Source organism: Hyperoodon ampullatus (assembly GCF_949752795.1).
Source record: "Hyperoodon ampullatus genome assembly, chromosome: 15".
In the NCBI taxonomy this organism is placed as follows: Eukaryota; Metazoa; Chordata; class Mammalia; order Artiodactyla; family Ziphiidae; genus Hyperoodon; species Hyperoodon ampullatus.
In genome coordinates this window covers 50357441-50373907 of record NC_136928.1, presented here as the reverse complement: position 1 = coordinate 50373907, position 16467 = coordinate 50357441, and the positions used below count along the sequence as shown (strand labels likewise).

General features: G+C 50.9%; 1 protein-coding gene across 3 annotated transcripts in view; it reads left to right on the top strand.

Moving 5' to 3' along the window:
• TTC7A (tetratricopeptide repeat domain 7A) overlaps nucleotides 1–16467 on the top strand; it is a gene marked incomplete at both ends in the record, with an annotated part of 122842 nt that overhangs the window by 24303 nt on the left and 82072 nt on the right. For all 3 annotated transcript variants that reach the window (XM_079720466.1, XM_079720465.1, XM_079720467.1), the window contains 2 exons: nucleotides 11693–11823; nucleotides 14566–14681. In XM_079720466.1, coding sequence (XP_079576592.1) covers nucleotides 11693–11823; nucleotides 14566–14681 — 247 coding nt within the window. The remainder of the gene's footprint in view (nucleotides 1–11692; nucleotides 11824–14565; nucleotides 14682–16467) is intronic.

The window sequence follows — 16467 nt, the reverse complement described above, 5'->3', positions numbered from 1 at the left end:
CATTTATCATCTTGCATTGTATTCTGCTCCATGGTTCCACTTGGTGCCTTCCAGTGGGGCAGGGAGTTGAGTTCTCAGGCACACCTGGTTGGCGGGAGGAGGGCGGGGCAGTGTGTCATGGTGGGAGGGGACTGAGCTGCCAGGCCTGGAGGCTCAGTGGGGGCTTGTGTATGGGTGTCTCAAGAGCAGGCTCTGGGTCTCTTCGCCCACAAAAGACATACGCAATGCACCTGCTTTACCCTTCAGAGCAGGGAGACCTGGCAGGGTGTCCTCTGGCGGGTCACTCACAAGGACGTGACCTTGCTCTGAAGTCGTGGGGACATGGATTAGACCAGAAGATGCTTTCTGATTCCCAGGGAGGGCTTCAGACACTGTCTCAGGAGCTTGAGAGAAGGGGGCAGTTGAAGCAGTCGTGGGTTTCTCTTGCTTGAAGTGCAGAAACATTACGTGCACATATGTATATATTGCTTGGTGGGGAGGTGGGTGATATATGACCCTCCAACTTCTCCAAGGGGAAAAAGGTTATTGTCCATGTCAAGTTTGTTTAGAAACAATATGAACACCACAGATTTTTCACTAAGATAGAAAAATAAAATAGCTTCACTTCCCTGTCTGAGCGAACTGTCCCCCAACATCACAGCTGGGCTCAGACTGACCTGGTCCTGCCAGGAGCGGAGGCCTGGATTTTAGGGCCTCATTTTGGCCCCCGGGAGGTGGGCTGGGCCCTGTTGGGGCCTCTGGCTTTGGAGGAAGAACTCCCTCTCCCCAGGTCCTGCCTCTAGCTCCTGGCTGCCAGGTTAATGGGTCTGGCCTGGCCTGTGGCTAGCTGCTCCCAAGTCACCTGCCGGCCCTGGCAGGGCTGAGGGCCCTTCTCCTGCCTACCACAATCCCCCATTTGGTCCCTCCTCCCCCAGTCTTCCAAGCTCCTCTGGTATACCTGACATCGATGGTGTACCCAGAAACTTGAGGCGTGGACCCTTCGCCTCTGGAACCTGAGCGTATGATTGTCAGGGACGTGGGCGTGGTAAGGATGCAGGATTATCACATGTGCACCACCCAGGAGTCTAGAAATGTAGACTCTCAGGCCCCTCACCAGATGTATTGAATCAGAATTTACATTTTAACAGCATTCCCAGGTGATGTGTATGCACCTTACAGTTTGAGAAACACTGCCCTGGAACTCTGGTTTAATAAATATTGATATTTGTTGGCTGGTGGGTTAACTTTCAGTTGATCTCTGTAGAATGGGAGGGAGTTGTTATATGCCCACTGTATGGATGGAGGAACTGAGGCTTGCCCACGATCGTGCAACCTGTGAATAGCAGAGCTTGGTCTGGTGGCCAGTGGTTGTCTCCCAAGCCTGAGTCCTGCCTATGACAGAGGACCCCTCAAGAGGGATTACCTCCGAGATGCATTCGCACAGACAGAGGAGGGTATGGGACGTCCAGGAGCCCTGAGAAGGGAGAGGTAGGTTCCTGGCACTTACTGCAGAGCCTGGGGGCTGGCCAGGATGGATGATGCCTTTGGGCACTGTCATTCTGCCCCTGAGGGTAGCCCAGAGGGGGCCCTAAGTGGGCCCTGGGGACATGGGGGACTCTAGCAAGGTTAGACCCATAGCAGGGTTCTTTGGGGGGTCCTGGAGGAATCGGGCCTTTCCTGGGCCGCAGCCTTAGCTCCTGATGGGGTCCGATTTCCTGCCCCTTCCAGCACTGCCTTCAGCAGGTGCTGAGAACTGCCAACTCCGATTGTCTGATTTGATTCTCAGCCGTCTCTGTTTTGATTTGCCCCACAGGCAAAAAGGGCCTGTTTGCAAAGCTGTGTCATTCCGAACAGCTGCCGGGAGTGCAGTTTGCCCCTTTCTGTAGGCCTTACTGTGGGCCCCAACACAGGCTAATTACCCTGAAATGTACTACCAGATATCCTAAAGCTCCAGCCTTCGTGGCCCAAGGTCTCGCCTCAAGACAAAATAGGCTGCATTTCAACTGGCATTGCTGCCGCCTTGTATCTGGAATTCCAGTTTCTTAGCTGAGAAATGGCAAAATCCTCACTCCCATACCTGACCTCAGCTCAGCCAGTCCTGCATTTCAGGAATTGTTCCTCCGACATCATGCTTCTAGGGATTGGTTTCTGTATAATCAGACTTACGGTTGTAATGACAAAAATGCAACCCCAACTAGCTGGAAAAGCAACAACCAAAAGGGGGAGGGACTGAAAATGTACGGGCCTATGTAACTAGTAAGTCGTTGGGGGCAGATAGCATCAAACATAGCTGGATCCAGGGACTCCACGTGTTGTGGTCTTTCTCAGCAGCTCCAAGTTTACGTGGTCCTGCAGCCTAAACTCACAACCTCAGGAGGAGAGAATCCTTGGGGAAGGTTCTCATTGACCTGGTTTGGTCTCATGCCCACCCTGGAACCAATTTCAGTGACCGGCATTTAGGTGGCTGGTTTGGTGCCTGGGGTGGGATTTCCCCACTTGAATCTTGTGGACCGAGCTGGAAGAATGGTTCCTCGAAGGAAAATCAGGGTGCTGTTACCAAAGTAGGTGAAAGGTATGGAGGGCAGAACCCCAGAGCTCAGACAGAATTGACTCTCCTCGGGTTACACCAGTAGTGACCAGGTGAGGATTTGAACTTGGCTCTCTCTGATTCTGGCTTTGTGGCTCGTCCCCGATGCCGAGGGAGTACTTGTTTGACTGACACACTCTGTTCCAGAGAGGGAAGTGAGTGAGACCCAGCTAGCTGTGGCGCCTTCCCATGTGAGCTGGGAGGTGAGGCTGAACTTTAGGAGGAATCAGCTGCTGATGAGTGGAAGAGGTGCCTTCCAGGTAAAGGCAAATCCAGAGGGAGGCCCCTGGGAAATGGAGGTGGCTTGTTTGGCGCGGGGTGTTGTCATACCTTTTTGGAGCTAAGAGAGGTTGTGCATGGGAGGACTGGGAAATGAGGGGGCATTGAGAGCCCAGCAGGAAGGCTCAGGGTCTCCCTTTTGCTGGTGTTCCCGAACTTTGGCCTTAGGTAGCCATACCATGAAGTGTGGCCCGGCCTGTTTCCCGTAAAATCAGCTCACCTGTTGGTCAACAAGCTGTCTGGGTCCATCTGGAGCAGAGCGTTCTGGGCCCTAGACTAGGCAAAGCCGCTGTAGATCCAGGTGACACACTGTCCTCTTTTCTGTTGGTTTGAGTCCTAAGGAGTAGCCCCAGCTTTGACGGACGTGCAGGATGCTTCAGGGACTGTTCTTTCGACATCTCAAGCCTTACCCAGTTCAGCCCCCAAAAGCACCATTGTCATTGTCCACCTCTCAGAGGGCCGTCCTGTGGCAAACGGCTTCCTTCTCTCCTCTGGCCTGTGCTGCTTCCCTTTCTCTGGCGCTCGCTCAATGTGGTAATGATGTGGGGAATGACCCCCCATTTCTCCAGCCATGAGTCCTGCCCTGAGCCCTAAAGACCTAGTCGTTGCTACCTAATTTGGGGCTTGTTGTGTCCCAAGTGGGCCCCTTGAAAACCAGTGCTGCCCTGTGTTTCAGCCTAGCAAACCCCTTTGCTGCTTGTTCACAGCCCAGCACCAGCGAGGCCACTCTGGGCAGGCTTGCCTGCTGGCTGACCGATAGAAGACCTGCGGGGCTATGAAGGAAAATGCCCCCGGTTCACCCAAAATACTGCAGTGAGATGCTGAATTGTGAAGGTGCTGTGAAAAGTAAAAATGTAAAAAACATTAGGCAGCTGGGAGAATTCTGATCTGCAAATTCTCTCCTCCTCACCCCTCAAGATTTTTTTTTCTTTTTTTCTGTTCTTTCAGCCTCTGAAACCCCCAGCTCCTCTGCCCTCACCTGGGATTTTATGGCTTTAGTAAAACTTTCAAAAATAAAAGAACACCAGGCTGCTCCTAGGGCAGGACATGGTGGGATATTGGTTTGGGTTTTTTTTAGTCCTGGTATGGCAGGAATTAACTGCTTATTTTGGCTTCCTTCTTAAAGGGGTGTGGGCCGTCTGCCTTGTGGGGAAGCAGGTCAGCACTTTTGGTGCTGCTGCCCTGGCCCCAGACTGATCCACAGAGTGAGAGGCTGGCCTCCAGATGGAGAGGAGTGAGCAGATGAGGGTATCTTGGAAGGAGGCTGGGTGTGTTAATTGTGTGCTTACCAAGCCTTCATTGAGGTTCTGCCTGGACTGCGGGGTACGAAACAGGGCAGGAGGGTAAGTGGACTCATGGAGGGAGACCATGGGGAGTTGGAGTGGTCTCCCCGCATCTTCTCCTGGCAGGCCTTTCCTCCATCGTTGGAGGTCACCCCAGAGAGTAGTCTGTGGAGGTGTGGAGTATGGACAGGGTTTTGAGGGGTGTATTTGAGAAACCAGCACCGACACTAGGGCCCATCCCTGCCAGGTTAGACAGCTATAATTCAGCCATTGGATACACATGGGAAAGGCAGGCCCCTGTGCGCTGGCCAGAAGCCTGAGATGTGGGAACCCCTGGTGGGTTACCAAGGGTAAGGAAAGACGCATGGAGTCTGGGCTGAGAGAACGGACGGTGTTGAAGCCAGAAGACTTGGATCTAGTTGGCACTTTGAGCTGAGGGGTGTTGGAAGGAATATCTTCTCCCTGAATTAGATCTCTCATTTGTCATTCTAGGGAAAGGCTAAACACCTACATAAGAGGTCATTTTGAGCATCACTTGAAGCGTTTTCTGAGAGCGTGCTTTCTGTTCTTTATAAGACCCATCTAATTTAATTTTCACAGCTACCCTATGAGGTGGGCATTGTTAGTGATCCTATTTTGTCTTTGGGGAAACTGAGACTAAGATCTCTCTAAACATTTTGAGGTATATCCTTCCAGTCTTTTTTCCTATAGGTTTTTATGTTTTAAACGAAAATAAGTTCATACAATCATATATTTTATATGCTTGTTTTTTAAAGTTAATATTTTACTAAATAGTTTCTAGTATACATCTACATCACTACATAAAGTAGCTTTATAACATTTCATTGTAAGAATCTATTGTAGTTTAGCAAACTTGTCTCCTGTTATTGAACCTGTAGATTAAATCTCTCTCTTTTTTTTTTTTTTTTTTTTTTTTTGCCATTATAAACAATACTGCACTGGATATCCGTGAAGCTCAACTTTTGCATTTTTTGCATACATTATTTTTTTAAGGATAAATTTCTAGAAGTAGAGTTACTGGATTGAAATGTGTACACTTTTCAGAAACTTTGATACAAGGAGTCAAATTGTCTGCTTTTTTTTATCAATTGGTAAAATGTAACATAAAATTTAGCATCTTAACCATTAAGAACTTTTTTAGCTGCAGTGAAATACACATAACAAAAGTTATTATCCTAAAAATTTTTAAGTGTACAGTTCAGTAGTGTTAAGTACATTCATGTTATTGTGCAACCAATCTCCAGAACACTTTATCTTGCAAAATTGAAACTCTGCACCCAGTAAACAGTTTTCCATTCTCTTCCCCCAGCCCCTGGCAGTCACCATGCTATCTTCTGTCTCTATGAGTTTGACTACTCTAGGTACCTCACAGAAGTGGAATCATACAGACTTTGTCTTTTGTGACTGGTTTATTTCACTTAGCGTAATGTCCTTAAGGTTAATCCATGTTGTTGAATATGGCAGGATTTCCTTCTTTTTTAAGGCTGAATAATATTCCATTGTGTATATATACTACAATTTTTTAAAAAAATAATGGTTTCTTTTTTTTTCTTATTTTTTGGTTGCATTGGGTCTTCGTTGTTGCATGTGGGCCTTCTCTAGTTGCAGCGAGCAGGGGCTACTCTTCGTTGTGGTGAGCAGGCTTCTCATTGTAGTGGCTTCTCTTGTTGTGGAGCACAGGCTCTAGGCACGCGGGCTCAGTAGTTGTGGCTTGCGGGCTCTAGAGAGCAGGCTCAGTAGTTGTGGCGCATAGGCTTAGTTGCTCCGCGGCATGTGAGATCTTCCCAGACCAGGGAATTGAACCCATGTCCCCTGCATTGGCAGGCAGATTCTTAACCACTGGGCCACGAGGGAAGTCCTGTCCTACATTTTCTTTATCTATTCATCCATCAGTGGACACTTGGGTTGCTTCTACCTTTTTGCTGCTGTGAATAATGCTGCTATGATCATGGGTGTAGTACACGTATCTCTTCTAGACCCTCTTTTCAATTCTTTTGCATATATACCCAGAAGTAGAGTTGTTGGATCATATGGTAATTCTGTTTTTAATCTTCTGAGGAATGGCCAGACTGTTTTCCACAGCAGCTGTACCATTTTATATTCCCACAGTTGCCCGCTTTTGAGTGTGATTTATGAGGGTTCTTCCCAACCTGGCCTGAGGCTTCCTCCCTGAAGGCTGAAGCAATGACTTGCATTTCTTCCTCCCCCCCATCCTCCACCCCCACAGGGCCTACGCCTCTCGGGTGCCCTGTGCTTTTGGACCAGCTGGGTAGGCAGGAGGGCGGGGGTCCACCCATCTGGAAAGTTCCATTACAGGGGAGGCATCGTGCTCTCCATCTCCGCATCCAGGGCCCAGGGCTCCAAGGGCGGGGCTTCTTGGAAGGGCTGCTGCTTGGGATGTGATGAGTCACTGAGACCGATGAGGCCCGGACCAGCCTGGGTGTTGAGCTGTGCCAGGGTCAGTTTGCCTCCAAACCGAAAGTTCAAAGTTAATGAAAAAGCAAGCGTTCCTCTTGAAAGGGGACCTCCCCTGGCTCGCAGGACTGGGTGTTTTCACATAAAGGCCCCTCTGCCAGTAGGAATCAGGAGGCGGTGCCCGTGCTTCCTGACAGCCTCTGGCTTCCTGCCCGCTCAACAGGGCTGGGATCCACTGGGATCCTTTGGGGGCGGGCTCAGAAGCAGCCCGTCTCCATTTTGGACCTGGTCTGGCCACTTGTGCAGAAACACACAGGGCAGAGGATGAAGGAACCCGAGGGTTGGAATCCCCGGTAGATTTCCCATCAGATGTTTGTGACAGGAAAGTGGCCCGTCATATGACTCAAAGAGCAAATATAAGGCAAAGAAGCCTCTTTTTTTTTAAAATAAATTTATTTATTTTTGGCTGCTACTCTTCGTTGCGGTGCACGGGCTTCACAATGCAGTGGCTTCTCTTGTTGCAGAGCACAGCCTCTAGGCACACAGGCTTCAGTAGTTGTGGCACGTGGGCTTCAGTAATTGTGGCTCGTGGGCTCTAGAGCGCAGGCTCAGTAGTTACGGCACACGGGCTTAGTTGCTCCGCGGCATGTGGGATCCTCCCGGACCAGAGCTCGAACCCATGTCCCCTGCATTGGCAGGTGGACAAAGAAGCCTCTTTTTATGGGCGGAACTGGGGTGACTGGACTGTGACCCTCACTAGGAAGAGCTGTTGCCAGCTCCAGGAAGCTCTTTGGTCTGCTGTATGTTAGAAATTTTTTCACAGAGCACTACCTCAGTGACTGTAGCCCCTTTACTTTGATCTTCATTAGTTCTCTGGAATCATAATTGCTTCCTTTCAAAAAGGAATATATTTATTATTTTTAGATATATTTTTACACAGTACATAGATCTTAAGTGTGTAATTTGATGAGTTTGTCAAGTATAGATACCCATGTAACCAACACCGCAATAAAGACAGAACCTTTCCATCACCCCAGAAAATTCCCTCAGGTCCTTTGCCAATTGATCCCCTCCCCAAACCCACCCCAGGCAATGACTGGTTGGTTTCTGTTAATATAGATTATAATTTTGCCCTTGTTTTGAATGTCATATAACTGAAATCATATGGCCTGTACTTTTTTTTTTTTTTTTTTTTTTTTTTTTGTGGTATGCGGGCCTCTCACTGTTGTGGCCTCTCCCGTTGCGGAGCACAGGCTCCGGATGCGCAGGCTCAGCAGCCATGGCTCACGGGCCCAGCCGCTCCGCGGCATATGGGATCCTCCCAGACCGGGGCACGAACCCGTATCCCCTGCATCGGCAGGCGGACTCTCAACCACTGCGCCACCAGGGAGGCCCTGGCCTGTACTTTTTGATATCTATCTTCTTCTGCACAATATAAGTTCTGAGAGATTCACCCGTGTTGTATGTATCAAGAGTGTGTCCTTTTCTTTATTTCTGAGCAGTATTCCATTGTATAAATATGCCACGGTTTGTTTATGAATTCCTCGAGAACCATTTTTTAGATGGAGAGGGAGAAACCCCACCGGCCTCTACACTCGGCATGAGTGGATGTGTGTGTTCATCTGTGTGTCCATCCACTCACTAAGCACGAGGCCTTGCCCTGGGTGCAAAGATCAACCAGAAATGGGCAGAGAGGATGGTCACAATGTAGGGGAAAGGCGTACTCAGAGGAGGCGCAGCTAAAACGTCCTGCTGGCTCTGAAGTCGGGAGACTTAAGAAGGCTTCGGAGAAGAGGTGGTGTGCTGTGAGCTTACAAGGAGGATGGGGTTTAGAATTCTCGGAGAGGCCTGGTGGAGAGGCCCCTGCTGGGAGCAGAAGGAACAAATGGAGCACGGGGAACGTGGCGGCCCCACAGACAGACACTGCTGAATTCACCGCTTTGCCGTGGCCAGCCCACCAGAGGCTTGGGACTGGCGGCCTGAACCTGGTCCATCCCAGTTCTGGGCCCAGAGGTGGGGCAGCAGGGAACCCAGACAGCAGCACGTCTCGGAGGAGCACAAGGATGTGTTAAAACAGACCCTCTCTGTGTCTTGTGGAGTTGGCTCTGCCCTCCTGCCATTTCCACTGGGCTTCCAGGCCAGGCCCTGAACAGCTTCTATGTCCCACTGTCCTGTAGGGTACACGGGGGCCATGGGTCTGGAGAGGAGTGGCTGGGCCAGCGCCGGCAGTGAGCAGAGGGGACCAGCCTTCTCCTGCCTTCTTGCCACGTCTTCCCCAGTGCGCCCTCTGTTCCTCCTTCCCTTTAGTCCTTTCCTGGTCGTGAGTCATTTGGCAGGAGGCATGTTGACACTTGGTGACCCGGGTAACTGAGTCTTTGTGTTGAGCAAGGGCCTTCACGGTCTATGTCCACCTTTCCCCAGGCCAAGGCATCCCGACCTTTGGACCCATTCACACCCCAGTCTGGCAGAGGGCAAGGTCACTGAAACCATATGAGTTGGGAATCTAGCCAAGAACAGCAGTATTTCTTTACCTTGTGTTTGTAGAGTACTTTGTACTTTGTCAGACACCATCAGGCTTGTCGTTTGTTCAGCCAGCCAGTGCTCGCTGAGTGCCTACTGTGTGCCAGGTTATAGAAAGGTGAACGTGTTAAGGTTGATGCCTTTAAGGAGCCTATAGTCTGGCTGAGCAAACATGTGAACAAATAAGTATAACAGAATGGTGGGGCAGGAATACATAAAGTGTAGATCAGGGCCCAAGGAGAGAATGATTGGTTATACCAGGGTGTATCGGGGGGACTCCATAGAGGAGGGGGCACTCAGTGGCAGAAGGTGAGCTATAATTTTGGGTGGCCTCTGGGGGGTGGGGTGGAGGGTGCATTCCAGGCAAGAGGAGCAACCTGAGCACAGTGGGAGCAGGAGGCTGGGTGTGGATGCAGCGGGTACGGTGTCATAGTCAGCTCAGGCTGCTAGAACAAAGCACCACAGATTGGGTGGCTTATACCCAACAGACACTTACTTCTCACAGTCCTGGAGGCTGGGAGTCTGAGATCAAGGCACCAGCATGGTCAGGTTCTGGTGAGAGCCCTCTTCCAGGTTGCAGGCTGCCAGCTTCTTGCTGTGCACTCACATGATGGAAGGGGCTCTCTGGGGTCTCTTTTATAAGGACACTAATCCCTATCATGAGGGCTCCACCCTCATGACCTAATCACCTCCCCAAGGCCCCGCCTCCTCATACCATCACCTTGGGCATTAGGTTTTCAACATACGACTTTATGACTTCCAAGGGGACACAAACATTTGATGTATAACATGATGAGAGACAAGGCTGGGGAGATGATAGGGATGGATCTTGGAGGGCATGGTATGGAATGTCAGGAGTTTGGACCTCACCCTGCAGCAGTGGGGATCCCAGTGGAGGGTTTTAAGCAGTGGAGTTTTAGAAGGATCACCCTGGGATCCTTGAGCAGGATGGATGAGAGTGAGACTGGAGGCAGGGAGGCCAGCTAGGAGGCCAAGGTGGTCATCCACTCAAGAGATAAAGCCTAAAATAAGGAGATAAGAGAAGGGAAGGGAAGGGGAGGCTTGAAATGTTAAGGGCTTGGTCATCAGTTGGATATTGGGTCCAAAGGGCAGGAAAGAGTTGAGGATTCTCTTCTTGGACCTTCCTTCAGTCACTTCGTCTTGAGCACCTACTACATATAAAGTACCGTGTGGGCACAAAGGTGAGAAAGATCTGGGTTCTGCCCACTGAGGACCCACAGTCTAGGACAATGCTCTCTAGTCAGGACTGTGAGTTGCACGTGACAGCAACACAATTTAAGTGGACTTTGACCCCACCCCTCCCTGAGAAAATGGGGGAAGGGGTTTATTGGTGCATATACTGGAAAGTTTCAGGGGGTAGTGCTTCAGGCAAGGTGTTCACACAGTTCTTTAGGAATCTGCCCTTTTCCATCAAGTCTCATCTCTGTTCTGTGTAGACTTCGTTTGTTTTTTTTCATGACTGAGTTTATTCAGTCTTTTTCCTGTCTCAAAAAAAAAAAAAAAGCAAAAGACAAAAAACCCAGACATAAATATAGTTGTTTCCCTTTACAGCTTTCCCCTCTTGGTTTCTTATAGTTTTGGGTTTTTTTGGTTGTTGTTGTTGGTTTTTTTTGCTTTAGAGCTATACTTTTATATTTAAAAAATTTTTAAATTTTGGTAAAAAACACAAAACATAAAATATACCACCTTAACCATTTTCAGGTGTACAATCATGTTAATGACATTCACGTTATGTAGCTTCATTTTAAGGCAGCCTTTCCCTAACATTTCCAGGCTGGCCTCTTAGCAGCTTAACAAGCCCAGTGGAAGGGGTAAGAATTCTGGGATTGGGTCTTCTCGGCCCAGACCAGGCCACGTGCACACCCTTAGCCAATCACTGTGGCCCTGATGATGGGTCAGCCTGGATCACGTGCCTGCCTTTGAGGGGGGCGGGGTCTTCACCCTGTGAGCCACAGGGGCTGAGCGAGGCTGCACAATGGGTGCTCAAAGGGAAAGAGAGGTGCTGCTGTGGAAAGAATGGGAAATGGATGCCAGGGACGCAAAAACAGCAAATCCCACTGCAGGCACATAGGACCCGAGCGCCTGACTTAGGTGAGGTAGAAACTGTTTGGTTCCACGGGAGGGGTGCATATAAATGCTGTGTAATCAAGGCATCTACCATGAGCTAGGGACTGTGGCAGTCCAAACAGGCTCATTTTGCCCCCATTGAACTACTGGGGGAGCGAAGAGCTAGATGTACATAACCACTCCATGATGTAGGCATGGTGAGCGCCTGGGGCGGGGTCAGGATTGCTTCCAGCAGGCACTGCCTGGGAGGCCAGGCAGGAGTTGGCCATGGGGGTGCCACCAGTGTGGTTCCCCACGTGGGGCATGGGTGCCTGCTGTCTGTCCACCGCTTGATCCCAGCCGCTGCTAATACCATCCTTGCTCTAGCCCCCTCCTTCCCCTCCCAGGACCTCCGCCTCCCACTGGCTGCTCCAGAGTCTCCTCGGATGAGCCCACCCTGGGCCCCTGGGAGGGGCCTGGAGTTGGGGCCCCCCTCCCCCGCCGAGCAGGGCAGGTCCGAGGTGCTCCCCTCCTCCCGCAGGCCTCTCCCTGGAACGCCTACCCAACTCCATCGCTTCCCGCCACCGCCTGACCGAGAGGGAGGAGGAAGTGATCACCTGTTTCGAGAGGGCCTCCTGGATCGCTCAGGTGTTCCTGCAGGAATTGGAGAAGGTGAGTTGGAAATAATAGCCCCATGGTCATCACTGCCCTCTGTTGAGCACCTGTATCTATGCAACCCCCCACCCCGCTAAAACCGTAGGTCCTGCTTGTACAAATTAGAAAAGAGGCCCCTCCACCTGCCCTGAAGATGCTCTGCTTTATCCATGGGAAAACTCATTATAGTATCCTGATTCTGTAAGCATGAGACTCTCTACTGCCAGAAAAGAGGGTTTTTTTGATTTTTTTTTTTTTGCGGTACGCGGACCTCTCACTGTTGTGGCCTCTCCCATTGCGGAGCACAGGCTCCGGACGCGCAGGCTCAGCGGCCATGGCTCACGGGCCCAGCCGCTCCGCGGCACATGGGATCCTCCCGGACCGGGGCACGAACCTGTGTCCCCTGCATCAGCAGGCAGACTCTCAACCACTGCGCCACCAGGGAAGCCCCAGAAAAGAGTTTTAATAAACAGAAGAGTCCACGCCACCTGCGAGCGGCTGGGAACCTCCTTGGTGAGCTCAGCTTGTATGACCAAAAATGTGACAGCCCTGTTGTGTTCGTTAACTTGTTTACCCCTCACAGCAGCTCTCTGAAGTAGGTATTACATTCATCCCTGTTTAATACATGAGGTTTAGAGAGATTAAGCCATTTGCCCACTACTCTTCCCTTGGAAGGGTACAGTCAGGCCGGTTCGTGTAGGCACTCTTCCCAGCTCTCAGGTGCTCCGGAAGCTCCCTACTGGACCCTTTAGTGGGGAGGAGGCCCATTCTTAAAGCCTTGCAGAGGCTGGCAGAGCTGGCCACAGGGGTCTGGAAATTCTCAGGCCTACTTATCTCCCTGCTTCTGCTTCGGGGGGCCTGAAAGAACTCTCAACAGGGCAGCAGTTCCAGGTGTTAGCAGCATACTGTGATGTTACTCCCAGTTCTTCCCTTCTGGGGACTCCTGGTTTAATGGCGGGGGTAACAGGCAGCCATATTCGACAAAGATACTTGCAGTTACTGCATCCCTGTTTTCATGTCAGGCACTACTTTGAGTACTTTACAGTTGTTCTCTAATTTAACCTTCAAATAGTAACCAACTGCAACAGGTTACGATTGTTATTCCCGTTGTGTAAGTGGGGAAACTCAGGTGTGGAGAGTTACATAGCTTCCTGGAGCGCAGACAGTTCGTAAGTGGCGTTGGCAGGGCTTGGGCCCTGTATGACTTGTGACTTTGAGGTGGTGCTTAAGCCTTCTGTTCAGTAGATGTTAAGTAGGTTCTAGATGGCAGGCTTGACAGAGGAGATTTAGGATTGGCATCCAGACAGAGGAGGTGGGCACGAGCTGAGAGACTCAGCACCCAGGAGATATTTGAACCTCACCTACTTTGGCAAATGCCAAAATGTCAACCCAGCACCTGTTTGTGACGGATCTTTTTGGAGGTGTCCTCCTCATGCCAGGTCAGTTCCCACGGAGCAGGATTCTCAGCCTCAGGACTTCTGACGTTTGGGGCCAGATAATTCTTCATTGCGGGGCTGCCCTGTGTAGAATGGCCAGCAGCACTCCCAGCCTCTACCTGTGGGCTGCCAGCAGCCAACCCCCCTCTAACTGTGACAACCAAAAGTGTCTCCAGATATTGCCAGATGTCTCAGGGGCAAAATTGCCCCCCGTGTTGAGAGACACCGTCCTAGAGTCCCTCTGCTTGGCTGGACTTCAGCGGGAAAGAAGTGATTGGCGGCTCAGCAGACACAGGACTCGACTGTACTCCCTGGCAGAGGTCCACGTGGAGACTTGAGTTGACCTCTGCCAAGGTCGCATGCAATGTTTCAGGAGCTCTTCATGTTTGAATTACCTATAGTTTGTAGGAAGCTTTCATGAAAAATTGAAAGTCACCCATTCAGTCAGAAGCCTGGGTTTTGGACTCTTAAAAGGGGATTAAGGTGATGAGCTGGAATGGTGTCCAGGACTGGAATCAGCGCCCCAGGGGCACTGGGTGGACAAATGGGCCCCGAGAGCTGGTTATCTCAGGTCGAGGGAGGGCAGGCCATAGAACCCTGTGCACCCTGTGCACTGCAAAGCTGGATGTCCCTCCTAAGAACCAGCGCCAACCTCTGAGGAACTAAGAATCTCTCTAAAACCTATTTCAGTTTCTGAAAGATAAGGTGGATGGCTCGTTGATTTTTTTTTCCCCCTCATATCAGAGAGGGAGGTGGCATAGTGAAGGCAGGCCTGTCTCGGTGGGGCTGGGTGACCCGCTCAGAGCTGAGGCTTAAGCGACAGCTCAGTTAATAACAATTGTTCCTCAGCTTTCTACGAACCAGGGGTCAGCTGTTGGGCTGTTCTGAGGTTACATGGTTATGTGACAGGGACAGTGCAACGTCTGGCGTCTGGTAGGCGCTTGAGTATTGAAAGAATGCACCAATAAGTAGTAGAAAGAGCCTGGAATGTGTAGCTGGCCAGACTTGAGTCTGAGGTCCAGGTCCAGGCCAGCTTTGTGTCCTCGGGCACTTTCTGAGCCTCAATTTCCTCATCTATAAGGTGCAGATAAAACCAGCCTTGTAGGGCTGTTATGGGCATCCAGCATTTGCACAGGGAGAGTGCTTTAGACCTATTTTGAATTAAAGCAAGTTAGGTTGAGTTTGGTCTGAGTATTGCCCTACGTGCCCCTAAGGTGGCTGGGGGCTTGGGTGGCGACGGGGCCGCCACCTCTGCCTGGGCTGACCCTGGCCTCTCAGCTTCGGAACTTAGAGACAGCGGCTCTCTCTGTGTTCCCCTTCCCAGATCACAAGTAACACCACGTCCCGGCACCTGAAAGGATCTCACCCGATCGACTACGAGCTCACCTACTTCCTGGAAGCTGCACTCCAGAGCGCTTATGTGACAAACCTGAAGAAGGGGTAGGTCGCTGGCAGCTGGGTGGGACCCGGACATTTCTTTCAGGCCTGGGAGCTGCTGACATTGCTCAGGCCTCCCTCTTCTCTGGGCTGTGTGTGTACGGGCTCCCTGGAGAGGACGATGGGGGCTGGCTTGTTCCCGTCTTGTCAGACTGAGCTTGCCCAGGCCCTTGCGGGAAGAGCTGAGCTTCAGGAAGCTGCTGAAGCAATAAAGCCTGCACGTGTTGGGGGTGGTCATCTTTAGAAGGGGGAGTTCTGGGAGCCTGATGACGGTGTGGGAAGAGTGAAGGACAGTGAGCTGGGCCGTCTGGAGGTGGTCACTGCCGCCTGAAGTGTCAGCTAAAGTCATTTTGCTTCTCTGAGCCTCGTTCTCCCCAAAATTTAATGGAAAAGGTGATTCCTGATTATTCCAACTTTCAAGGGGCTGTGAGATCCGAGGGGAAGTGTGGTGAAAGTAAAGGCCTGGCATCATTTTTGGGGTGCGACTGCCCTGCTAGTGAGGTGGCAGGAAGCTCGTTTTCCTGTGTGTTGACTGGAGGGTCCTGGGACCCAAGAACATGGTGCCCAGAACCCCTTTCTTTGTCTTTTGCTCCTTGGGGTTAAGCAAGGCACCCTCCCTCTGTGAAGAGTCTGGTGGACGCTTCCATCTGGGTGGGAGGGGCTGGTGGTGTTTCGTGGGTGCGTTGGGTGGTGGTGGAGATGGAGGGAGAAGCGACAGGACCAGGAGGGCGTGTTGCTGGCCACCGTGGCTCTCCGGCGGTTCTGCAGGGCTGAATGCCTCCACCAGGCTGGAGACTAGCAGGTGGAGGCCTGGGTTTCCCGTGCCTCATCGGCTCCCTCCTCAGCATCATTACTACCCTCTGCAGACACCGTGGGCTGGGGCCGTGAGGACATCCGGGCAAGCGGAGGGACTCACGTGTGCTGAGTGCAGCCAGTCACGGTGGACGCTGGGCACACGTCTCGGCCCTCTCGAGCCTCCCAGGTGGAGGTGGGCCAGCCACACAGGTGTTCCCTCCTCCCCACAGGTGAGGAAACGGAGGGTCAGGATCACAGAGCTTTCTCTGCTTTGACTGGCTAGAGTCCTTTGAAGCCCCTGTTTTGTTTTTGGTGTGATTTATTTTGTTAAATTTCACTTTATTCCTCCTTTTCATTTAACATTTTTTGGAATAGATGATTCTTGCACAGGATACCAAATTAAAAAGGTACAGAAGACTAGACAATAAAAAGTTTCCCTTCCATCTCCATCCCCTGCCTCCTGGTTCCTCTGTAGGCAGTGTTCCTAGGCTCCTGTATCATTCCATGATAGTTAGCAGCATACACAAACGATTATACGCACATATTATTTTCTTCCTTTTTTAAATGCATATTCTCCCCTTTGCCTTTTTTCATTCAAAATATATCTCTTGGAGATGGTTCCACATCAGAGCTGCCTTTTCTTTGCACTGCTGCATAGTGTTTGTAGTATCGTACAGTACAGATCTCCTACAATTTGTTTACTCAGTTCCCAACCGGGGAACAGATAGGTCACTTCCAGACTTGGGCTCTTTTCATCATATGCCAGAGTCCAGAACAGAACCATACCTATGCATTGTTTCAGTGGGAATCTGTCTGTAGGGTGGATTCCGAGACAGGAAAGTTCTGGGTCAGAAGGTACGAACGCTGGTCATTTGGGTAGAGGTTGCCAACTTGGACCTCAGAGAGGTTGTTTCAGTTTCTGTGTCACCAAGATGGGGGAGAGAGGCTGCTTCGTAAGCCCTCACAACATAGTGCAAGCTTTTTTTTTTAAGTT